The sequence below is a fragment of the Crinia signifera genome, chromosome 6 (assembly GCF_055691185.1).
Source record: "Crinia signifera chromosome 6, ASM5569118v1, whole genome shotgun sequence".
Lineage (NCBI taxonomy): Eukaryota > Metazoa > Chordata > Amphibia > Anura > Myobatrachidae > Crinia > Crinia signifera.
In genome coordinates this window covers 143,607,141-143,634,153 of record NC_139222.1, presented here as the reverse complement: position 1 = coordinate 143,634,153, position 27,013 = coordinate 143,607,141, and the positions used below count along the sequence as shown (strand labels likewise).

At 44.7% G+C, this 27,013-nt stretch overlaps 1 protein-coding gene across 1 annotated transcript; it reads right to left on the bottom strand.

Moving 5' to 3' along the window:
• Positions 1 to 6,164: 6,164 nt before the first annotated feature.
• Positions 6,165 to 24,094, bottom strand: COASY (Coenzyme A synthase). Its single transcript, XM_083147503.1, has 10 exons — positions 23,940 to 24,094; positions 21,849 to 22,519; positions 19,158 to 19,372; positions 15,863 to 15,994; positions 14,491 to 14,680; positions 12,997 to 13,061; positions 12,229 to 12,313; positions 10,992 to 11,089; positions 9,003 to 9,149; positions 6,165 to 6,688 (listed from the first exon to the last, which is right to left on the bottom strand). The coding sequence occupies exons 2-10, from the start codon at positions 22,504 to 22,506 to the stop codon at positions 6,605 to 6,607; spliced, it is 1,674 nt and encodes a 557-aa protein (XP_083003629.1). The 5' UTR covers positions 22,507 to 22,519; positions 23,940 to 24,094; the 3' UTR covers positions 6,165 to 6,604.
• Positions 24,095 to 27,013: the final 2,919 nt, after the last annotated feature.

Sequence of the window (27,013 nt, the reverse complement as noted above, 5' to 3'; positions counted from 1 at the left end):
TCATAAAAAGGTTTAGGGATGGAGCAGGGAGTGGCCTCCGATGCACGGAGGGGACAGAGATGACCCCTTCCCTGGGCTTAAAAGTTGGGAGTGGGGAGGAGGCCAGGCTTAAGAGTTGGTGGGGTGGGGGAGGGTAGAGGCAGGAGTTGCCATTTACCCCTTTGTCAGCTCGCTTATTTTCAAGAGAGGCCAGGGTGTTTTTTTTGGTTTACCTTTTGTTTCTATTTTGCATTTACTTATGATTTGGGCTAACTGTGTGCTTTCTTTTTATCTTGTACTTCTGGAGGTGGACAACAGGGGGCACCGCAGAGGAGGGATGGGTCTCCCCAATTACCGGGGGTGGGTTTGCATGAAATATTATTGAGCTTTATGTGTGTGATCTTTTTTAGGGGTGAGGGTTTTTGCTTGTAATTTTTTTTGTGGAGGGAGAGTTTTTGTTTTGTCTTGTTTATTTTCCAATCCTATTTCCTATCCAGATGTGTAGATTTTATCTGGAATAGGGAAGGGTAAATTATGATTTCTGCTTATACTGTATGTAATGACCATGCCAGTTGCCAACAGTAGTAGCACTAATTACAGGCAATGCCCACGCCAGTTGCCAGTAGCAGTAGCGTTGCATACACATAACGCCCACGCCAGTTGCAGACAGTAGTAGCGCTGCTTACAAGTAACGCCCATGCCAGTTGCCGACAGTAGTATCGCTGCTTACAAGTAACGCCCATGCCAGTTGCAGACAGTAGAAGTGCTGCTTACAAGTAACACCCATGCCAGTTAATCATGTAATCAATAATAGAAACAAATCAGGCGCAAAGATTAAGGCAGTTTGAAAATGTAAAATATAATGACTATCTAATTAATTAAAGTACATATGCAGCTCCCATTGGTAATCTGGATTATTACCAAAGATTTTAAGAACAGGAAAAATACGAGAGTTGTGTCTCAGAAAGCGCAATAATAAATATCAAATGATTTATTACAAATAGGAAATAAAACAGCACAATTCATAAAGGACCATAAAAATATAAAATATAAAAATAAAAACGGCCACTAATTTCCACCAGAAATGAACAATAGTTCTCTTAAAGTTAAAGAGATGTCTTAAAGATCCCTTTGGATACTGGCTGGCTGTCACAAACCGCGGTGCACAGCCCCGTTTGCGACCGTGTCCCCTAACTTCACGCTGGTCTGCCGTGCGCTACAGGTCCAATGCTTGTGCCACCTCTGGTGGTGGATCATGGTGTGATGTCCCTTGTGCCCCCGTGGGCAGTGGGCGATGCCCCTTGCCAGTTTCACGCCGGGCCCATGCAACATGGGCGCCGCCATGACACCTGTGACCAGCTAACTGTGTAAGCCAATCACACTGACCGCTGGTCTGAACTCTGACCTATACACCTGTAGCAGAACCAAGGTGTACACTGACACTTCTTGGTTCTGATTGATGCTGTGGCTTGCAGCCAATCACGAACAGGCAAGGGGGATATAGATCAGGCCTTGGGCCTAACTTGCTTGCCTTGAACAATTGCTTACATCTGTTCCCTGAGTGTACTCCTGTGTCAGAGAAGTTCCCAAGGCTCTGACTACCCCATCTCCACGTGTCCTGCTGCTGCTTACCTGGTTCTGTTCATCTTCCAGAGACTCCTGCTAATTCCACTACTGCGGTTGAGTGAGCAAGTTAACCCCAGCAGAGGACCCCGCTGGCACTGGCTAGCAATCCCCCGCTAGCTCCCAGGCTAGACTCATTGGCTCCCAGGCCAAACTGCTTTTATCATTCAGTGACTTTCTCTATCTCAGTCCTGATCTGTCGACAGGCACTGTCAACATCCAGGTCGACTTTCAGCTTCTACCGTCTCCTAGTGACCAATTCCACCTGTGTCCTCTCAGACGTTCACCAGTTGCTGTGCTACAGTATTTGTCGCATATATATTTATATATATATGTGCTGCAGACATCCCTGGTCGACTGTGCACTGAAGTGCCCCCAGAGACATTGCAAACATCCTTCTGGTTATCGACATCTACAACCAACGACTCCCAGGTCGTCATCCCCGGCTCCCAGGCCTTCCTGCAGCTCCCAGGCTGCCTACGGTCATCCCCGGCTCCCAGGCCTTCCCGCAGCTCCCAGGTTGCCTGCTGTCATCCCCGGCTCCCAGGCTGCCTACTGTCATCCCCGGCTCCCAGGCCTTCCCGTAGCTCCCAGGCTGCCTACTGTCAATCCCCGGCTCCCAGGCCGTCCCGCAGCTGCCAGGCTGCCCACAGTCATCTCCGGCTCCCAGGCCGTCTCGCAGCTCCCAGGCTGCTCACCATCATCCCCGGCTCTCAGGCTGTCTCAAGACATACCCTCAAGTCTCCTGTGTCCTCAGTCCCAGCCTGCGTGCAGAGGACATGGGCAGGGGGCCGCGACCTGCTGGTCAGACGCAACCAAGTCCATAGTTCCTTGCGGGACTCCCTGGTGAATAGCGCTGGCAAGTTAGACTCCGCGCCCCTGCTTCTGGTCTCCTGGTCTCCGCCAACCCTCTGGTTCGCTGTGCCCGGGTTACCCGTGTATGTCATACATTAAGCCTCCTGCTTTCTGCTTTCCAGCGCCCTCCACTGGTCCACCACGGTCACATTCGGGAACACAAGAAACCCCGGTGCTGACACTGGCCAGCACTTCATAATAATATGGGATAAAAAATGCCTTCTGAATATAATCATAGAGAGCAACAAGTCCTCATTGTATTAGGGCATCAGAAACCACCAGATCTGGTGTCAACTCTCGTATTTTTCCTGTTCTTACACGTAATGCCCACGCCAGTTAACAGTTTAGTCTCTGACATATAATTTACCTCATTCTGGCAGCTCAACCTCTCCATCCCGTCTAACTCCACCCCTTTCATCCCATGTAGCTCTGCCCCCTTCCGACGTGGATTTCATCACAGGGGCAGCAGGAGTGGTCCTTCATGCGCCGGCCCACTTCCTGGCATCCTGCGCCAAAGGAGCAGCAGAGGCAGCCAGCAGCAACAGAGTGGAGCTGCTCATGTCATTTGTCACTGGCACACACTGAACAATGTGCACAAGCAACATGAGCACTATTGTCAAGATTGAGCAGCATGTCTGAAAGATAACTATGCTTGTTAACAATGATTAGGCATTCCCTTTCTGAACAATATTGATGTAAATATCTTCTAGTGTGTATGGGCCTTTACCCTGTGACCCACAGTCCAAGTGGTTTAACAAAGATTGTCCTTCAGCATTCCACACATGCTGAATGGACTGGTTTCACAGTGCTGAAGGTTGAGCTCACACTGTCCATCTCCCTGTTACTGTAACCAGCACATTCCAGCCTAGTGCTTTTTGACAGATTTACAGGAAGACCTTGCACCCTGGCCTCTTGCTTTATATGAAAAGACAGGTCAGGCTATAGCATTGTTGCTGGCTTTATTGTGGATTGTTATTTAATTAATACAGCAATCAAAGTTGCTGAAGATGATGATGGTAACAATGAGGATAAGGACAGGTATGGATCATTAGGTCACCAGCAAGTAGTTCGACAAGCATTAGGTCGACACCACTAGGTCAACATGACTTAAGGTCGACACGCAGATTTTTATAATTTGTATATAAGAAACTTTGTATATAAGAAACTATGGTACTTGTGAGTTATCCGGGCTGCCGATTTTTTCATCGCGCCCGAAATCGGGGGCATCGCGTCGGTCGTGGCCGTTATAAGGAGCCGCGATGCGATGCCCACGATTTCCCATAGACAGTAATGTTAAAAGACGCGATGGACACGATTTCCGACACGATTTCCCATAGACAGTAATGTTAAAAGACGCGATGGACCCGATTTCCCATAGACAGCAATGTTAAAATAAAATTACAATGTGAAATTGGCCAATATGTTTTTAAAAAAAATGTTTCATGGCCCCCCACCACCATTAACGCCACCCCGCTATTGACGCCAACCCGAAGCGTGGCGAGCCCGCGAGGGGCGGCGGTACGCGTCCTCCGACCTTTTCATGCCCTACTATCCACTAGGGCGTGGAGTGAGAATAGAATAGTGTGGCGAGGGGACGCGGACACCTTCACAGGTATCCGCGTGCCCTTGCGGGCTTCACAGGTGTCCGCGTCCGCTCGCCACGCTTCGGGCTCGGTGGCTCGCTGCGCTCGCCACACTATTCTATTCTCACTCCACGCCCTAGTGGATAGTAGGGCATGAAAAGGTCGGAGGACGCGTACCGCTGCGCTCGCCACGCTTAGGGTTGGCGTCAATAGCGGGGTGGCGTTAACGGTGGTGGGGGGCCATGAAACATTTTTTTTAAAAACATATTGCCCAATTTCACATTGTAATTTTATTTTAACATTGCTGTCTATGGGAAATCGGGTCCATCGCGTCTTTTAACATTACTGTCTATGGGAAATCGTGGGCATCGCGTCGCGGCCCCTTATAACGGCCACGACCGACGCGATGCCCCCGATATCGTGTCTTTTAACATTACTGTCTATGGGAAATCGGGGGCATCGCGTCGCGGCCCCTTATAACGGCCACGACCGACGCGATGCCCCCGATTTGAAGCTAAATCGTGGGCATCGCGTCGGTCGGGTGTCCTTAAGTTAACCAAACTTAAGGACAAAATCGGCAGCCCGGATAACTCACAAGTAACGAAACTATTAATAAATAAAATAAATGATGGGGAAAATCGTTGGGCTGAAAAACGCTCATTGCATACACACTAATTTTTTCACCAGTTTTAGGGATTTACCCGGGCGTGGACGACTTTCCATAGCCGGATGGTATTACCAGCAGATGAGCGTTCGGGCCAGCGGTGATGCGGGATCGCGTATCACTACTCACTGCTGCTGCCCCCCCCCCCCCCCCCGTACACACTGGGCGGCTGTGGAGCTAAAAGCAGCTCAACAAGACAAAACTGACTGCTCTCAGCTCAGTCACCCAGTGTGTATGGGGCTGACTGTGCACCGTCCCGGCAAGCAGAGATCACCAGAATGAATGCATCATCTCCACCTTTTGGGCCTGACTCAGTACCACTTGCTAAGCAGCTGACATTCGCTGCTTAGTGAGTGTCTTAACACATCCCCTCGCATGCAGCTGAACGGAAGATAGTCATTTTCGCCCACCATCGAAGGATTTCTCTCCCCTTTAGAAATAAAAGTGAGTCTAAAAGTGACAGAGTCCGCCGTAGAGGTGGCGGGTGCTGATGTCATCTGATGTCAGCCACCAGCCGGTATTAACATTTATACTTACTGCCTAAGTCTGTATTTGTGAATGCTCAGACAGAATAGTCATATTACCTATATACAGATGATACACCTAGCCCAGGGGTTCCCAATCTTTTTTGAACCATGGCACCCTAGAGTAACAGAACTTTTTCACAGCACCACTACGCCCAAAAAAAAAAAAAAAAAAAAAAAATGGAATAAATGCAACATTAAGTAGATTAGGTTTATATGCTATTCAGTTAAGTGATAAAGGGCATTCTGTTTTCTTCTGTTTGTACACATTTTATGACTGACAGCCACCAGCACTGGTTTTCGCCCATAAATAACTAACCATTAATTATTTGAACTGTCCTGGACCACCAACCTGTGGCACCCCTGCAAGTGTCCCACGGCATCCCAGGGAGCCACAGTACAAAGTTTGGGAACCACTGACCTAGCCTCAATATGCCATGCAGCGTGAGTGAACTCGGAGCAGTGTAGCAGCATTTTTCGCTCAAAATGCATCGTAACAGTGAAGTGTAAAGCCCGGTACACACAAAGCGATTCTAGGCAGAATCGCTGGGGATATGGCCGCTGTGCGACCATATCCCCATGCATACGGGGTGACTTTCACCGAGAGCACGCTCCTGCGACCAGACCTGCAAGGGTCGCTTGCCACAAGAGCTCAGCGAACTATTGCTCGGTGTGTGCGGAGCTTTATGCAACCAAACTGTCTCCATATGAAACACAACGGAACTTGGCGTCACATAGCCACAGCTAATGCATCACAGCACTTCCTATACAGATTCAGACTCCTACGCACAGAGACATACCAATGTTTCATATCAAATGATTCACCTCAGTCCCATGAAGCAGTTTTTTTCACCATCGCACTGCACATTCGCACAAAGAAAAATAAATGCTGTCACCCTGCCTCCACATCAATCACTCATCGCCAACAAATTTCAGCATGATACAATTTCACAATTTATTTACACATATTACTCTTGTCCATAGCAATGGAGCTTTATAAAATCTCAGAAGAAATATAGACTATATAGTGACAATTCATTTTTTTCTACAATCATACAATTTGTTTTAAACTTTTGCTGAGCCATTGTGGAATAGAACCGACATTATTTATATTTTTACAGGTATATTAGAGAGATGTAGAACAATTAAAGTATGTAAATATGGCTCAGTGGTGATGTCCAAGCAACATAAATTGTAAACAGTTTAGACACACAACACAGATCTAAAAGAACTACAAAGATAAAAATTGTGAAGGGCTAAAATGGACATTGTTAAATAAGGCATGCTTTCCTCCTGGGATCTTCTATGTTCCAGCCACAGTGAAACCTTCACAGTTAATCTCAGAAGCAAATTATTTCATTTGGTGGATCACAAATCTAAAATTTTGATTTTAAAACAGGTTTATCACTGGAAATGTCCGGATTGATTCGTTGTTGGAGAAGATTCCAGGCTTTCTGAACCTGAAAAGCAGAAACCACTAATCACCACCTATTATCTTTTATTTTCAAAGCAGACATATAGGCAAAGCCCTCCAAATTCTTTAACAATGTTACAGACAAACAGTAAATAAAAAAATAAAAAAGACAAATAATCCAAAAACACTACATATAATCAAAACTTTACAACAAAAATGTACATTAAGACCAACTGAATAAATAAAAACAAATGTGGAGGTTAATGAATCTGCCAGTGAAGAGAGAACTAGTCAATGAATTTCAGGTTACTTTACACAGCTAGCTGCAAGGGTCTGATTTTATCATTTATTTACAGTTTGTTATATTGCTCAACAGATTCTGTTGCGCTTTACAATAGTAGACGGTGATAAAACAAACTGGGTAACAACAGACAGACTTGGAGGTAAGAGGGCCCTGCTGCAAGCTTACAATCTATATAGGGTTTTATGCCTTGATTCATTTGTAATTTCATATTTGTTCATTTACTGGATTTGTGTGATCATTTGCTGGTTCTGTGCATTCAATCTCTATCATTTGTAAACCTCTCTTGTTTTATGGTTCAAAAATTCTACTACTGTTCTGTAAACCAAAAATGTATTCTAAAAGTAATCATGATGGTACGAGAAAATATAAAAAAATAAGAAGTTTTTTATTATTCTAAATACACCATCCTGCTAAACTAAGGAACTCTATTAACTATTCGCACTAGAAGGATATTAGAAGTAATTTTCATGATCCAGAACCTATGTCAAGTGTTTCTGTGTGACCTTATGAAATGAATTACTAGGTGACAACTAATTTCCAGTTACATGTGAATGTGTAATAAATAAAGCAAGCCCAAAGAGCGGAGGGAACCGGAAGGTTATAATCAGTAAGGCTGCAGCTGTGCACCTAATTGCTAATTAGTCGTGCACGTACCTCAAACTGCAGATGCATCCCGGAATGATGATAGCAGTGAGTGACGGCAGTGGGTTGACAATAGGAGGCCATTGTGGCTTAGGGCGGGTGGTGACGTGGCATTAGGGTGCAATCAATTAAACAGAGGTGTGTCCAGATCCTTTTCAGGGTGGTTCGCAGCAGCTGTATTTTGGGAACCAGGACCGGCCCGTATTTTGGGAACCAAAAATGAAGTGTATTTTCGTGGCGTATTTGGCCAGCAATTAGCAGCCGTATCCCTCTAATTGCTGGTAATTAGCGGCTGTATTTTCAATACAGCTGCTTAGTAAATTAGGAATCACCATTTTTTAAATTGGCAATTCCTATTCGTATTTTTTCAATGGCGTAAATGTAAATACAAATATGAATGTGCCATGATTACGAATTGCCGTATTTTCAGGTTAGTAAATACGAATTTGTAAAAAATAGGTGTAATTCACCTATTTTTTTACAATTAGAGCTTAGTAAATTCCCCCCAAAGTATGTAGTGCACTGCAGCCATATAAGGAAGCATCTAAAGGAGGAAATTAGTGGGAGGAAACAAAATGTCAGAAAGGGGGAGGGTGGGAAGGGGCAGCGAGGAATGATATTGCCAGAACAACTAAGTAGTAGGGTAAATGCTGGAAGTCAGGTCATGCAACAAATGAGCAAAAGGGAGCACAGGTAACACAGTGGGAAGAGCAATACAGATCCCATAGTTCCTAGGAGTGCAATTGGGCAATCCAACCAAATGTAAAGGATGGAACCCCTTTGCCCACAATCATAGGTCATATGAAAGTACAGTAATCTCATAAACACCATTCATACTTCTGGTATAGATTTTATAATTATTATCCTTAAAATATTATTTTATTATCGCCTGCCTCTTCTACTGCAACCTGACCTTTCCATAACCGGGTGTGGTATAGGAGCCCGACAGTCATTATCCCGAGTACCCGGACTCAGACAGCAGGGGGAGCGCAACGAAGCCCCTTGCAGGCTCGCTGCGGGCACAGTGGCTCGATACCTATTCTATTCTCCCTCTATGGGGGTTGTGGACCCCACGAGGGAGAATAGACGGTGGTCATTGGGACCCGAGTGTCGGGGTTTTAACAGTCGGGATCCCGACGTCGTGCTAATTACTGTCGGGATCCTGACTGTCGGGCACCCATCCGGCACCCTCCATAACCTGTCTCCCACCCGCTACAACCGGTTCTAAATGCCACATCAAGACTGATTTTACCCTCTCGCCACTGTACTGTCCAAAATCTGTACATTTCCTTTCCATTATTAATTCAAGCTTGTCACCTGCACCAGAGAGCTAATGGAGGAGAATGGCAGAGTAGGGACAGGAGACAGTAAGGCATGTTGTCATTTTTAGTTACATAAACTTCTCACAACGTACCTGTTTCTGTGTGATCTCTGGCTCCCACAGAGTGCATAGCACCACATTTGAGAATTCTACCCTTTCGCTGTTAGACATCTGGCTGGCCAATCTGTTCTTAGCCGCCTCCTCGCTGACACCATCTCTATTCATTATACGCAGGACAGCCTGATGGGGACACAAATGGATTATTACACCCTTTTTTTACCCTTTTGATTAACAAGGAAATATGACCGGAATCGTCCTATTAATTAAAACAAGTACAATGGTGAGTTGTTCTCATCTGTTATTCTGCATTAGTGAGCTAATCATTTCCCAGGCACATCACTGCTAAGTAAGGTCTGTCATTGTTACAAACTGTATAAGTCCTATCTGAATTCTGTGGTGTGTACAAAGCCTGGCTGTTCAGGAAAGGGTTCAAATAATATTTTACATCACTTATGATATTTGACGGCTTCATTATAAAAACAGAAATAACCACTTTGCTGCAAGTTAATATTGTGTGGAAGCACACATGGATTGTGCTCCAGCATTGTCAATGTATACCACAGTAGGCATGCTCATGAGTAGTAACGGCTAGTTCCTAGAAACAGATGTGTAGATTTGATCTGGCGCAGGGAAGGGTTAAATGATGACTTCTCAGGTTCTGTAATTACATACAGGCATTCAGCAACATGGCATGAGAGGTCCTGTTGTACCGATGTATACTTGCCCAAGCAATAAATACATTAACGCCACTTATATGCATAAAGATATTTTGAGGGGGAGTCCCACAAGACGACACAGAAGGAAATTTATTATGATGGGAGTTCTGTTTCACATGGCATGTTGCTATTGGCAACTAATCAGAATCTACTTCTTATTTATTTATCACTTTGTAGAGAATCTGGAAGATAATAGATAGGATGTGATTGGTTGCCCATAGCCACCATCCCATGTGAAATAGAACTCCCATCTTATTAGATTTCCCCCACAAAGAGAACTTGGCTTGCAGATCACACAGCTGCAATACAGGAATATAAGTACTATATGTTTTGTTTTCTTTGTTGTATGTCTCTATGGGGGTTATTCTAGTCCATTCTTTCTGACAAAATCCTTCTTAGATGGACAAAACCATGTGCACTGCGGGTGGGGCAGATGTTACTTGTGCAGAGAGAATTAGATTTGGGTGGGGTTTTTCTTCAAAGTGAGATCTATATTGAAGTGTAAAATCATGCAGTCAGTATTTTCCCTGCACAGAAACAAAATAACTCACCCAAATCTAATTCTCTCTGCACATGTTACATCTGCCCCCCTGCAGTGCACATGATTTTGTCCATCTAAGAAGGATTTTGTCAGAAAGAATGAACTAGAATAAACCCCTATGTAACATTTACGTTTCCGCTTAGTGTGTTGCCTGATTAGCTAGGCCTTATGAGAGTTTATTTGTTATTGCCAGTGAAATTATCAAGGGAGGAGGATTCTATATTTGCTCTTCAATATGTCTGTGGTGTGTGTGTTTCTTCTTATAGTGTACTGACAATTTCAGGTACCGCTTGTTATTCTTCTGAACCTGATCATATCATTTTCAGGGTTTTATTCATGTTGAGATAATGACACAGGGCAACGGGGCTTCACACTAAGATCTACAGCAAGACTATAAATGTGACCCATATCTGAGCTAGCTCATTAGCAGAAACCATTGAGGGGGGAGGTTCTGTGACAAGTATTATAGAGAAAAGCACGAATAAAATCAGATTTATTAAACCTAGAGAAGAAATGATAATGCAGCAGCCAGTCAGCTCCCCACTGTCATTTTTTAAACCCAGCTTGTAAAGTGACAGTTGGGAGCTGAGTGGCTGCTGCATTGTCACCTTCCACTTTATCACTTTGCCCAGCTTAATACATTTGCCCAACAGCTTCATTTTTCTAGAAAAATTTCAGACGTGCAATACCCAAGAATGTGCATTTACTGACCCAGTACACAAAACCAAATCCATTAAAGTTTATGGCTGACCGGAAACTACCCACCTCTTTTTCTGGTATGATCGCTGTCCAAACCTCATGCACCATTTCTGTCCATCCAGCTTCTAAAAGTACAGCTGCATCCATCACACAAATGGATATGCCTGCGTTAAAAATGTAAAGCTCATCATTATTGGCCTGAAGGCAGCACAATAAGCTCTTCACAAACCACCACATTTATAGACTTCTTTCCCAACAAGTGCAAACGGTTGATCCAAAGTGCCAAGTCGAAGCCAATTAGTAGAGACTTGACAAATGGTCAGTGTGTAGTAATTAGTCAACCAAGGTCAGCCCTGCTCACTCGGAAGGTTCTGCAGCCTAGTGAGCAACCAGGTATACTAGCAGTACCCAGAAATTCACTGAATTCACCTGGGGGGATGGGAGTCGAGCTTTCAGCGCTGTGGCTCAGACTTTATGGAATTCACTACCCTGCACAGTTCGAGAAGCTTCCACTCTGGAAACATTCAAAAATGGACTCAAGACTTTCCTGTTCACCCAAGCATTTCACTAATGTGTCCCTAAGTTTTTTTTTTTTATTTTGTGCTGTAAAAGGCTAATGCAAGCACTTTGAGTCCTATTAGGAGAAATGTGCTATATAAATAACATTATTATTATTAGCAGGTAAAAGAGCTTAAAGTTTCATCCAGTTAGGGAAGTAGTGTTCGATAAACAGTGATTGTATACTGGAATTCTCTTAACACATGAAATAGAGACCAAAGTACACTTAAAATAGAGACCAAAGTACACTAGCACATTATGGGAAAGATCTGTATTCAGTATGTATACAGATGTATCCTCAAGCATCTAATCTCAATATGTTAGGCAGCGTAAAATGCCTTCTGTGAGTGAGTCGTCGGGTTCTGTAAAACTCTGCTGACAATGGGCTTGTTTGTCATATACAGTATCAATCAGAACAGTCTTGATTATCCAACACATGGCAACTTATAGTTAGACACATTTTCTGCAAAAAAATCTTATGAGACCCTGCGTGAAAAGAGGGGCTGTTTGCCAAGACAGCAGCAGCAAATATATAGGACATATCTATATGAGTCACAGTTGAAAATAACCAGTAACCAAAAGGCATCAATTCAAAGAAACTTCCCATGTCTTATTCAAGTTGTATGTCAAGGATGAGAAATCTGGTGAGGATATGGCCACTTTGTGCAAAAAAGGCCAATTGAGCTCTAAACCATATGGTTCCACCCAAGTTAACATAACACTGCAATGTAAATACAGATATAACCTTTGGAAGCAGCATCTGCCATAGCCTCTTTAGCAAGTGCAGCTATCGCTGGCCACACAATGTTTGTCAGGCGCTTTAAGTGATCCTAAAATAAACAAAAATGGCTTCTGTTAGAAGAAAAAAAGTGCACATACATGTATTACAATAGATCATGGGTCCTCAAACTGCGGCCCTCCAGATGTTGTGAAACTACAAATCCCAGCATGCCTTGCCACAGTTTGGCTATAAGGGAGTGTTAAAACTGTGGCAAGGCATGCTGGGATTTGTAGTTTCACAACATCTGGAGGGCCACAGTTTGAGGACCCATGCAATAGATACTTGTTCATTGAAGGTTACTGCTATCCAATACAGTGTATTTGTCAAGGTATTGATAGAACATTACTACAGTAGTAGTTTCAGAGGACTGGAATAGAGTGTAGTAAATCCCACTGCACAAAAGTGGAAGCAAGGTAGAGACAAGGAATAATGGACAGTACGCCTGGCCAGTAGTAGGGAAATTCAAATGAATGATCTAGGCAGGGCCGCAACTAGGGGGACATCCGCCACCGCGATACTCTTGAATGGCTACAGAACTCTTGGCGCCCAACTTAGACAAACATGGGTAGCTTCGCCACAAACTTCTGCCCAGGCTGCCCGGAGGTCCGCCGCTGCCCGCATCGGGTGTCTTTTCCCTCTTTTACATATGCGCGCACTCCACGCAGGCTATTGTGCAAATGTGGACATGTAAATTAACCACATCAAAATTTTTTAATTATGGTAATGTTTCACCTTATTGCCAAACACTTTGCTTCCCATCGCCTTCCTGTCTATCGTCCCATCTGCACAGAGAATATCTGGAACAAGACACAAAAGGTCAAAGTGCAACAGTCTATTAAGATTCATACCCAGTGAAATTGCAGGAAGTTTTCATATATATTACTGGGAGTTTCATTATCTCATGGACTGGGTCACATAGCTTTTTGTACTTTAATAAGATACATGCCCTTTTGCGGCAATATACAGACAAGCACATAAATGTTATGTTGGGTGCACACTTACCGATTCCCGCAGGAGAATGACATAGTGCATACAAACTGGCCATTATTATTCAAGATATTGGTCAGTGACGTCACCCGTCCCTCGCTTCATACATGCAGTCGGAGGAGGGGTTTGTTGTTAACAATGTTCATGATGTATCTTTAACAATATGGGTATTGTGCATATACATAATGACAGATTGTCCAGTGTGTACCCAACATTAGACTCTACCTAATGGCGGAATTCCACAGATAAAAAGGAACAATCAACATGCAGCGATTAATACAAGCCAGTGGTTGTCCAACTCCGGTCATATTTTCCAGGTTACCTGGCAGAAGCACTGTGTATCATCAACTGTCACATTTCAAAAATCCCATGGACAAAGGGTTTGTTGATCAGTTGCACAAGAAGAGAAACAGATATTGGGTATATTTAGGCTAGACCCCCTCTAGTAAGAATAGGTAACTTGTAATATACTTAGGGGTGTGCTACCACAGACAATATTAATAGAAGACTTTTTTGAGGAGAGAAAGATTTGTCTTACGGTGGTGCACCATTTATAAAGAACTTTAGTCATAAAATATACCTTTTATTGGTTATCACTTTAAAAAGGAACGCAAAATATGACATACAACATATAACATATACACAAGTGAGAACAGTGTGTTTTTAAAAGGCACGTGCGAGTTCAAGGAGCAACTACCTCAATCAAATATTTATTAGTATCATCTTTTAATACTCCTTTTTATCATAAACCAATTGTTAAGGAGAGAGGTGTCGATACGATTCGTATCGACACCTCTCTCCTTAACAATTGGTTTATGCTAAAAAGGAGTATTAAAAAGGTGATACTAATAAATATTTGATTGAGGTAGTTGCTCCTTGAACTCGCACGTGCCTTTTAAAAACACACTGTTCTCACTTGTGTATATGTTATATGTCATATTTCGCGTTCCTTTTTAAAGTGATAACCAATAAAAGGTATATTTTATGACTCAAGTTCTTATAAATGGTGCACCACCGTAAGACAAATCTTTCTCTCCTCAAAAAAGTTTTCAAAAATCTCACACAGATCATCTGTGGATTTTTTAAATTTGACAGTTGATGATACACAGTGCTTCTGCCAGGTAACCTGGAAAACATGACCTGTTTGGGGTCCTGAGTTTGAGAACATCTGATATAAAACATACAATAAAAATAAAAGGATCACTGTTGTAGACTGACAAGTATTGATACAAAATATACCTGAGCCAAACTCATTTATAACTTGCTGGTAGGCCAATCCTCCAGGTTTATAACTCTGGTGTCCTAACTGATCACAGTCAATCACAGCAGCACCCAGTGCTTCCAGTCTCTTTGAAATAGAGGTCTTCCCACTGCCACTGCCTCCGGTTAGACCAATGATATAGGGTCGGCTAGGGATGTTGGGGTTCTCCTGTAGAAACACATTGCAATCTTCACTTGATACAGTGGATGCAGAACATAGACTTTAATTATAAAGACAAGCTTGTGGGGTACAATTCTCCAGTCATCAGACAACGTGGTTTGGAGTACCCAGACACTATAAACAGTTTCATGGCTTCACAAAATACTGATGGACTTCTAAAGTCACCTTCTCCCCTTTCATATCCTCCAACAATCTAATTACGCTTTCATTTCAATCCTCATGTAGGTCTAGTTTTTGAATACCTCAAAAATGTTACTTCTTTTAATCCAATCCTAAAAGGGTTGAACATATACATTCATTGTGTTTAGGTCAGGGATGGGGAACCTTCAGCTATCCAGCTGTTATTGAACTACACTTCCCAGCATGGCCACATAGAAAAACTGTAACAAGGCATGCTGGGATGTGTAGTTCCACAATAGCTGGAGAGCCGAAGGTTCCCCATCCCTGGTTTAGGTCATGGGTGAACTTTCAAAGACAACATATTACATACCAGCACTTTTAAATTACATGAATGACATACATTTTGGCCCTTATTCTGGCTGACTCGCTCGGATGCAAATTCGCATCCTTGCGAGTCACCCTAACCCTAACTTGCGTATAGATAGCCAGCACCACCCATTTGCAAGCAGGATTCCTTAGCAAGGCTTGCGAATGGATGTTTTACATGAACATCCATTCGCATGCCAGTGGGAACCTCCCCCATCTTTTGACCATCATCGAATGATGGTGAAGGCACACGCATATGTAAGGGTGGTCCAGACCACCCTTACATATGCATGTAGAATTGCAGGGAATTGGGCGGGCAGCTGACATCCGGTTATGTCAGCTCTCTGCCCCTGCACGGACGCATTAGCATGTGTACGCCCAGAGTTTTCATGGGAACACTCACAAGGCTGGGTGTGTGTACCCGGCAAACAGACTTTTTGTTGAGTTTGCACGCACCCAGCGTATACACATGGGCAGAAATGCTGCATACGCAAAACATTTGGTCCCTGTGCAAATGAGCGGCTGTTACGAATGAACCAGAATAAGGGTCTTTATGTAATTAGCTTGTGGAGCTATATAAACAAATAATAACAATAAATAATAATAATAATAATAATAATAATAATAAGCTTTTGGAAACAAATGCCGCTTTTACTGGTAAAAGTTGGAGCCAACGGTTCTTACAGCTGGTAGCTTCAGCAGAGTTCCCAACAATCTCTTCCTGAAGCTGGAAGAACTGATTTTCTCCTCTTCATTTTCAGAATGTAGAGGATCTGTAACCAACTTTATTTCTTGAATGGCCAGATCATCAAGGCCCTGAGGAATATACAATAACGTGTAGAAAAGTAAGGCATACAGTGTATTGCAGACCTAAAAAGTCACCAGAATCTAAAGTGCAGATATTTTTCTATGAAAATCCACATTCTAATATTCAGAAATACATTTAGTATCTATAAAATGTAAGCTCTCACAAGCAGGTCTCTCCTCCATCATGTGCCCTTCCTTCTTTTAACTAAACCATCTTCATACTTCCTTTGATAGCATCTAATCCCTCTGTGTTACACCAATCTAATACTTATTTTTGTATGGTTTGCTGATTCATAGAGGTTTATATACCCTGTACTTTTTGTTTTGTTTAATTGCTTATACATTCTGTAACTGGGCACTGTGGATCCCATTTGGCACCATTTAAATACAATGATAATAATAACCATAAAAAAAAAAAAGCCCAGTCCCATGACAGAAATTAAGATATTTTACATGATGTATACAGGAGGTGTCCACATACATCTATCCTACATACCAAATACTACATTTTCCAGGAATACACAGTAACATAGCACTTCATATGCAGTTAAAGTCGCAGTTGCACATATTTTAATCAGCAAGAGCTGCTTGTGCGTTCTTTATGCATCATTTTGCCAATAAAAAAAAGTCACACAAAAAGAAACTCAGCACTAAAGTCATGTTACTAGAAGGGCTGTTTAACGTGCAAGTCTAGGTGGACACATCTGTACACTTAAAGACAAACATAATTGGTACTTTGTTCAGCAATTTGACAATGATTTGTCGCAGCGTTTGGCTTCTCTGTGATCAAAGCCGTAGTTCATATCTGGGCACTACCAAGTTCCTGAAACATGTGTGCAGGACACACACTACAACAAAGCATTTGCTTCTGAGTCAGACTACAAATTTGTAAAATAACAAATATCTGCACTGTTTACAACATACAAAACAAAATCATCAAATTCTGTTTGAAAATAGCCATGCCAGTTTCAAAGGAGGGGAATGGGGATGTGTGACATAAAGGGGGGTATTCAATCTGCTGCTGCTATTTCCGACGTGGGAAATAGCGGCAGCTCCCTATTCAATGCTGTCATTAACGACAGCATTGATGAGGGATCACGGCAGAACGGGCCCGACTTCAGAAGCTGTCGGGCCCGTTCTGCCGATAACCGGGCCACAGATCGACAATCCACGGCCGTTTGAGGCCCTGCCCCCTTTGCGCAGAGCGGCAGGCGGGACATTGAATCCTGCCTGTCGTTCTGCGGTCGATCTGACCGCAAACGGGCCTGGATCATGGCTGAAGGCGCGGATCGACAGCCATGATCCCACATTGAATATCCCCCTTAGTTCGATACAGATATGTCCTCCTACATCCTTGCAGCAGTCACGTTCCAGTTGCACCATGTTGTAGCAGGACTCGGTAGCACCCGACGTCTTTCCGTGAGACTTCTCCCGTTAAAATCCAACTTGGCATCACAATGGCCCTTATTCTGATCGGTGCGGCCGGATCCGATTTTGCGGCCAGGACCGTGCGTGCGAAACCCCGCCTTCCATACGGATCGCAAACTCCGTCCGTACGCGGTAAGAAGCTGGCCAAACGGACCGCACGTGTATTTTTCACGGAATACGCCTCCTCCATCTAAGGGAAACTCCCCCATCATTCGATGGTCGCAGACCATCGAATGCAGGACCGAGTGCTCCACCAGCTCCCGCAACCTCAGACCACACGGACATTTTTCCGTGCAAAAGCAGGGATCTGGGCGGGCAGCTGACATCCGGCGATGTCATATGTCCGCCCCCTACACGTGCGTCACGGCCGCATTACCATACGTACGCCCAGCGTTTGCATGGGAACGCCCATGAAACGCGGGGCGTATGCATATGGTAATGAGCCCAAATAGCCCTTCACGCCCCTCTCCACCCCCTGTTCGGAGTGTTCACATTTCATGCGGGATTTGGCCGTACGCCCCGCTCGCACATGCGCAGAGACGCCTCTGCACATGCGCAGACACAAAACATCGGCGGGCCGAACGCACGCGGATATATCCGCACCGACCAGAATAAGGGCCTATGTGTCTAGGAAACACAAGCAGCTTCTAAATAATATTAATTCTATGACTAAGGCTGTATCTGCATACAAAATGGAAATTACAATGTTTTAAAAGGAAATGTGCTTCCCTTCGGCTGTGCAATTCCATGCAAATAGGAATCAGGCCCAATGTTTCCTAATATCTATAATCTGTGCTGGAGATTGTACAGTCAAGAGGGCACTGTGTAACATTTGGTGAGGACTTCTCTCAGAAATTAAACGCAGATGCTAATTTGTAAAATCACAAACACATGACTTGCATGAACATGCTCTTATGCTCTTCTTCTGCATTACAATATATTCCAGGAACTCAGAAGTACACAGAAAAAAACTAAATGTCACAAACTAACGCCAGAACTGGCAAATTGCTACATGCAGGGGGAGTACAGAAGCCCATCTGCTCCCCATAATAAATAAAACATGGCATGCCATTCATGTAATAATAATACAAGAAATGCCACAAAAAATAATTAAAGCTATAAGATTCTTGGTCTTATACTGTCCACACATCAGACCAACCATCCAACTAGTTGCTTGGATGGAATAAAAATATGGTATTGGATGGGAGCAAATGTAATATTTACTTACAAAAACTGTCGCTCAGACACGGTACTGTAATTAACCTGTTTGATTTAAACAATTTGACTGAATATTTTTGTCCATTTTCCTGGGTTTGGGAGCACATTTCTGATTGTCCTTTGCTCCCATCCAGTACCATATTTGTATTCCATCCAAGGATGGTTGGAGGAAAGTTGGTCTGATGTGTGGCCAGCATTAGTACCTTAGAGTCAGCCCCTGCCCACCCAACTTATGCCACTTGTAGATAACCTATGAAGGCAAAGACAGCCGCTGCAAAGATTTTAACCCACCCGTCTTCTCCCTGTTTAACTTCTTCCTTTATTGTCCTACCTCTCAATCACATTTTTTTTTAATTGCCACTTACACAGTGCGCTTGCAATATGTGGTCATTGTAATTTCCCCTGCAGCTGTGTAGACCAAACCATACAGTTGACATGTAATATATGCCGCCCCCCCCCCCCCCCACATATTACAATTAAGCATAAATACAGAAGGACCAAAAAGTATAATAGGTTTGAGCATTACCTTTTCTTGCCGTCTCTTGTTCACAGACAGTCCTCCCTTGTGGGTCTCTTCACTGACCACAATACATTTCAGCTCTTGGTCCGTGATGGAAGGACCATAAGGATCATATATAGGCACTATGTCATATAGCAGTGACGGCTTCACATCAACCAGGAATAGGGACAATGTTTGTACTCTTTTCTCATAGGGTTCAATCAGTTCCTTTAAGACCTTATCTGAAACAATGAAGAAATAAGGGAAATGTTAGAGCTATTTATAGAATTCTGAACTAAATTAGCATCAGAGGCCTACAAGGAGAACTCATGAATGGACATCGCCATAGCGACTAAAACTGCTCTACACCACCAGATCGGTCTGCCAGCACAAATGCTTGCTTAAATGTTGTCATTTATACCCATATATAAAAGCAACTTCTAGATCAGTGGTCAGGGAACTCGGTCCTCATTACCCCACACAGTGCATGTTTTGCTGGTAACCCAGAAGGTGCACAGGTGTACTAATTACTCAGACACATTTTATAATGCCCGCAGGTGGAGTTAATTATTTCACTTGTGATTCTGTGAGGAGACCTGCAAAACATGCACTGCGTGGGGTAATGAGGACCGAGTTCCCTGACCACTGTTCTAGATAATGCTGCATGATGCCAACATGAAAGAAGTTGGTATATCACAAGTATCATAGAAGTAGATAAAAAAAATAAAAAAAAATAAGTTATGTCACCATTAAATAAATATATAATATATATTTTAGGGCTCGCAAATGAAGGTTAGACAATGATTGACTTCTAACCCTTGCAATTCTGGGGTAGAAAAATCTGGCGATGCCCCATAGAAGCCAATGGGCTTCTACCGCATCCCACCGCCGCCCCGCACGGACCCCCGCCGCCCCGCATCGCCCCCTCACCTGTGTCCGGGCAGCACAGAGCTGTGCTGCCCGGACCTGTGACCTCCTCCCTGCACTGATCCTCTTCCGGGTGCAGGGAGGAGGGGAGCCCGGCGCAGCAGCAGCAGCGCCGGGTGTGTGAGGGAAGGGGGAGCCGCCGGGACCTGCTGGGACCCGGCGACTCTCACCGCAAAGGACAGCTCTTAACGCAAGAGCTGTCCTTTGCTATAATTATCGCATATGTTAGAATATATGCGATAATTATAAATGCGATGGGCGGCGAAGGGGGGCGGAGATTCTTAGAGAATCTCCCCCGAAGCCAGGTGAAATGATAAAGTAGCTGGTGAGCAGGTATAATGTAGCAGCCAGTCATCTCCTAACTGACATTTTTCAAACCCAATCTGTAACATGACAGTTGGGAGCTAACTGGCTGGTGTGTTAGAACTGGCCACTTTAACACTTCACTACACTTAATTCTGCCACTATGTTATTTCAATCTGACCAGCAATTACACTGTGGTTGGAGCAAAACAATAATTACACAAACATAGGTTGTTCCCTTTTAAATGAGATTTACTATGATATGATATGATGCAAACTTTATTCATCATTTATATCAGAAATGGTGGTAGCAATGCAAAGCTTTTATATCGGCTTGATCAACCTGGAATTTGAATAACTAGTTTGGGAAAATGGATAGGATTAATATATACAAATACATAAAGGAGGTTATTGTGATTGACATACACTGTTGCATGTCATTTTAAGCCCACCCCGACGTTTGCACAGGTTGCCGCCCCCCTTCGCATGGTGAATTCGGCAGAGAATAGATGTTTTTCATAAACATCCATTCGCAGCCTACGGGCCAAACCCACATCATTGGATGGTTGCCGACCATTGAATGATGTGGAAGGTACATGCAAAACTAAGAAATTCTCAGGTGTCTTAGCTTTGTGTGTGTTCTGGAGAGGAACATGGAGGGCAGCTGACATTCGGTGATGTCAGCTGCCCGCCCCCGGCGCCCATGTCACTGGATCATTACCATGGGAACATCCATGAAACGCTGGGCGTTCCCATGGGTGCAACTACCCGCCACACACTGTTCGCCGTGGCCGCTCGCACCCGGCGCATTCAAATGCGCAGGAATGCGCAAAAGAGAAACATCAGTCCTCTGTGCGCCCAAAGGGTGCATACAGCGAACTAGTTGGCGATCTGTGCACAGGACATGCTGTCTCCCCCTAAGGAAAGAGAGGAGGAAGTTTATCACCCAGTGAAGGAAGGATTTCATTACAGTGAGGGCAATTAAGATATGGAATACTCTGCCAGAGAAAGTACTGATGGCCGACTCAATTTATATGTTTAAAAATGGTTTAGACACATTTTCAAAAGAAATTGGTTTCCACGGATATAATCACTAATTACAATGTACTAAAGTGGATTTAGATGGAAAGACATATTGGGGGACTTTGGCTTATTGTGAATAGGTAGTAACCTCATCTGGGCAATTAACACTGCAGGAGATAGGTTATAGGTTGAACTTATTGGAGGGTCTTTTTTTCCCCCAACCTCACAAATTATGTTATTATCTACAATCTGTCCAGAACAATCTTGCCAAACTGGTTACAGTTGCCTGCCATTTGAATCTTCTTGCCCACCATTACTTTCTTGGAGAGAGAGATAAAGTACCAGCCAATCAGCTCCTGTGTTTGAAAAATGACAGTTATGAGCTAAGTGGTTGGTACAGTTATATTTCCAAGACAGTACAACTGCCACACCACATGATATGACCAACAATGGAAATATTACTCACTGTCCAGCATTTCTTTGTCAGCAACACCAATAAGAAGACGCCTTTCAGACAACAAACAACAGACACTCAGTAAGATCTTGTGAGCATTGTGTAACCTATCAAAGGTTCCTCCGACCACAACATCACTGTGACTCTGTAACGGTATTCCTCCACCATCCGGTTCCTTATGATTAATAACTTCATCTGCCAGGCCATATTCTGGGTACAGTAATACAGATATTAGGTTTGGTTGACAACTGTAACAGTTTGTTGCATAACGCTCCAGCTGTTGCTTGACAGGGTTATACTGCCCACCATCACTGGTCTGAAAGTCTGTGAGAACAACTTCTGGGGGGTGAGACAAGTTCTGAACCATGGAAAGAGTCTGCTGACTGTTGCTTTGGTTTTTAATATTGGTTAAGAGCACACGTACATCCAGATTGCTATGGACATCTGCATCTGAATACAGTTTAGAGATGAGGTTGCAGACTTCCTGGGTGGCAGGAATGTAGGTGGAGCTTGGCTGAGATGAACCCGTCAGGAGAAGCCCTGGTTGGAGATGGACATACAGGGTTTCTTGGACAATCTTTGATGCGGAGGCTAAAATGGGTGCAAGCCTCATAGACAAGGCGGACAGTGGAGAGGTTAAAACCAGTACACCCGAGCGAAAGACAGACATTGCTGAAGCTCACCTTTAAAACAGAATTAACAGAATCAGTTAAGTCACACAGATGACCTTTAGTTTTATCTAACTAAAATCATGATAAATTAAACTGTTAAACCTAAAACAGTGCTGGTATATTGCAACTGCAGTGCCAGATGACAAAGTTATCACATTGTTATGCTCTCGCCCCCCGTTCTGACGAAGACTGCCGCTGCTCTCCGCTGTCTCCCCTTGTTGTGGCCTGGACCCTGCCCATTTCCCTGAAGTAGAGACGGGCAGGGTTTCCGCTCCCCGCCGCCAAGTACAGAGGACAGGCCTGAGTGTGAGACGCTTGTACATCCCCATCAGCTGTAGCACCTCTCCGCCAGTGTGAGCCAGTGCTGGGAAACTGGCGATTCCCAGTGCTGGCTGAGAGGTGCTAGATCTGTAGGGCCTGATTCTGGTTGACTGACTAAGCAGCGACAAATCACTGCTTAGCAAAGCCATTTAACGCCGCCTGCTGCGCGAGCGGTTGCCTGCCCCCGCTGCCATTCGGACATCCCTGCTGCATTGGGAATGGATGTTTTGCATAAACATCCATTTGCACAGGAGCGTACAGGTGCGAATCCTGGCATTTTTATTGCTAAATCATGGAATCCCACCAATTTCTCCTGGGATTGGCCTCCCTAATACCAGCCAACCAGCTTCTATCATTTTTGAGCTGATTTATGGGTACTTTATTATGCTCCAAGGCTAAGTACATCTCTCCCATAGGTAGTACATGGATGAAACAATTGCCATGGCAATCCTTTAGCTTCATCTTTGGCACAGGTGACATAACAAAGCTGCTGTACTGTAATGTGTATACTCAGCTCTTTAATGGCCTGCCCCCGCACTCCACAACACAGCTCATCTCATCCAGGTAACACACAGCAGCACAAAATACCGGGACTAAGTAAAAACCGGACCCGGATAAGACACCGGAACGCCGGACCAGACATCAAACTCTGCATTCCGGAGCTTATAGTGTCTGGTCCGAGGGGTGTCCCATGCGGGGGGTATCTTGTCCGGGGGGATGCCTGTGATTGCTCACACCAGGGACATGGGGAAGGGGAGATTACAGCCTCCCCGTGTGGTCTGGACCGTTCCAGTTTTTATTACACCCCCGGACCATGCGGTGAGGCTGTATTCTCCCCCCTCTCCTCTCCCAGGTGACAGGTGCGAGAGCAGCCTCATCAGATGGAGCACCCCCGGACAGGACACCCCCGGACCGGATACTACAAGCTCCGGAATGCAGAGTTTGATGTCCAGTCCGGCATTCCGGTGTCTTATCCGATTCCGGATTTTACCCATACCCCAAAATACCTGTGTATGCAAGTTGCAAGCTTCAATGACACCGGTGACACGGTGGTGTGCAGTACTTCATCACATGCACTAAGTAACGTGATCAGAGGGGGGAAAAAACTCACCGCAAATGGAAGCCCCCTCAAGATGCTCCAGGTAGGCCAAGCCGCCCGGCACCCCCTCCTCCTGCAGCAGCAGCCTGCAGGATCACCTCCGGATTCCCTGCTCAGAACGAGTCTGCAGATCTCTATGACATCTCTACTGGTTGCCGGTTTTTTTTTTTTTTCAACAACAACTTTATTCTAAGCGGACAGTATGCGGATGAGTGCCTGGCACAAAACAGAACTGGTGCTGAAGTGACTGCAGTGCATAGGCATACATACTGTGCTGTGTGCACCGCGGCGTCGTCGCGACTCGCAAGTGACAGAAGTCTGTAATTTCTTTTACAATGTAGCTCTACACAGGCGACCATTTTCCCGAAGGACACCTGAGTACTCACATTCAGTTAGGTAAAAATGACAGCTTCAGAGTAGACACTTCAGGCTATCTTCGCAGCGGGAAGCGGTCATCTATTAGAATGAACTTAGGTCTACAGTCATTAGGTTGACCCCACTAGGTCGACTGGCAGAAAGGTCGACCTGACTTAAGGTCGACATGGGCCAAGGTCAACATGACTTAAGGTCGAATTTGCATTAAGGTCGACATGAGGAAGGTCGACTGGTCATAAGGTCGACATGGGTTTTTCACTGTCTTTTGAGCCGACATGTGCCAACAGGCGGTATTTCATGCCCTACCATCCACTAGGGCGTGGAGGAGGTTATTAAAGCTGTGGCGAGCGAAGCGAGCCACCGTGCCCGATGCATTGCGAGCGATGCGAGGGTCCGATTCTCATTGCCAACTGTGTCCATGTCGACTGTGTCGACATTCGGATAAAAAAACAGTGAAAAACACATGTCGACCTTATGACCAGTCGACCTTCCTCATGTCGACCTTTATGCAAATTCGACCTTAAGTCATGTCGACCTTGGCCCATGTCGACCTTAAGTCATGTCGACCTTCCTGCCAGTCGACCTAGTGGGGTCGACCTAATGACTGTAGACCTAAGTTCATTCTGACAGATGTCCCGATTCCGTTCGCAGCATACTTGCCTACCTTTAGAGCAGGTGTAGCCAACTCCAGTCCTCGAGAGCTACCAACAGTTCATGGTTGCCAGCTCACCTCACATGTGCAGTGCACTCATTACTGACTGACACAGGTGGAGCTAAATACTTCACTTGGATTCTGTGCGGAGACATGGAAAACGTTAACTGTTGGTAGCTCTCGAGGATGAGTTGGCTACCCCTGCTTTAGAGTTTCCTCTCCGGGAGGGGCGGGGCTTGTCGACATGATTAAGTCGGTAAATTATGTGATTCACGGTAGGGATTGCCATCGTTGCCTTTGCCATTGATGGTTGCCATCGATGGCAAAAGTGCAACTGGCCATCGATAGTGTATAACTATTCAATGGATGGCCATCAATGTTTTTGTATATCGATGGTCATCCATTTTTTGTGATTGAGTGGCCTGTAGGCCAATCAAAATGCGGGGGCGGGGCTTTGCGGTTGTTGGGGGCGGAGCTGTGCTCCGCGTCCCGGAACTTTAGGGAAAAAGCAAAAACAAAACTATTAGTTTAAGCTTTTACATTGATGGTGGGAAACCATCTGGTTCTCCCCCATCCCCCAAAACTATTTGACATCGCCCATAAACCATCAATGATTTCTAATCATCGATGGTCGATGGCCATCCCTAATTCACGGCTCTTTGAGGATGGAGTAGTACTAAATGACACGATTTGCAACATATTAAACCCGCCTACTCCCGAAAGAGCCTTGAATGCTGGTATTTGACCGGCAGATGGAGGGGTGCAGGGACTGATGTGGGGGATCCTAAATGCGAGAGGTTTGCCCACCCTTCCGGTAATGCATACCTCCCAACTGTCCCCTTCACATAGGGACAGTCCTGCTGTTTGGAGACTGTCCCACTGTCCCTCCCACAGGTGGCAATGTCCCAGGGGCTGGGGGGGAGCCCGAGGTCACCACTGGTGATCGCTGAATATATGCCAATCTCTTCAGTGAATTAAGGGGGCCAAGGGCTGTCCAATCTCTAGGGGAGTGCTGGTCACAACCCCAAAAATGATAAAAACTGGGGGTTGCAGCATTAGACCATGCCCCCTCTATCCAAGGGCACGTCTACCACCCCTTGGCTACAACCCCTTTGGTGCAGCAGGTCCCAAATTCATAATTAGAAATGTTGGAAGGTTTGGTAGTGGATGTTCTCCTTTATTGTATCACACTCGCCGAGGCGTTCGCACACAGTGGTGCGGACAGGGGGCTGGAGCATGGGGACGACCAGCGTTTCCTAGGTGTCCCCACATGTGAACGCAGCCTGCTCACTGCGTCTTCGTCCAGGTGCTCATAAATAAAATTCGGCCTAGACTGACTTTTATTTGCGAACAGGTCATTTTTACCAACCATCGAATGATTTTTCCCCTGTACATTCGCATGCAAATGGTTGTGTGAGCGTACACATTCATTCACATGCAGATGTATGCTCGGGAAAGGGGGGCGTGAGTACGATCGCACCCAGCGGGCGGCGTCTAGCCTCTCGGTAAGCAGCGCGTGTACACTGCTTACCGAGCCAACGTGAATCACCCCCTATATTTCCTATATAAGGTAAACATAACAGGTCATTATGATGACTACTAATGTTTGCTTGGGAATTTCACACCTATTTTGACAAATTGACTTGTACACTCAAAGGGTAATGAAAGATGTGGTTCAATTAAATGAGTGCATTGTTGAGACTGCATAATCTCTTTGAGATGTTTTTCATCACAATTCCCACCACAGCCTTTGCTCACCTTCAAAGAATGATGAGATGGTTTGTCTGGTCTGGAGAAGATCTCATAGACGAGCTCTTATATTTACAAAGATTTCCTGGTAACAGGAGTCAGTGTTCTCAATTTTTTTAAAATACAGGTTGAGTATCCCGTATCCGAATATCCATTATCCGAATTATTCCGAAAACCATACATTCCAGAAAGTGAGCAATTTTTTTTTATTGCTAAAAACTTACTGGGGACATCTGTAACAGCACTACTGAGGGGATGATATCGAACTGCCATTATATGGGGGAAATTTACTAAGCAAAATTTCGTGAAA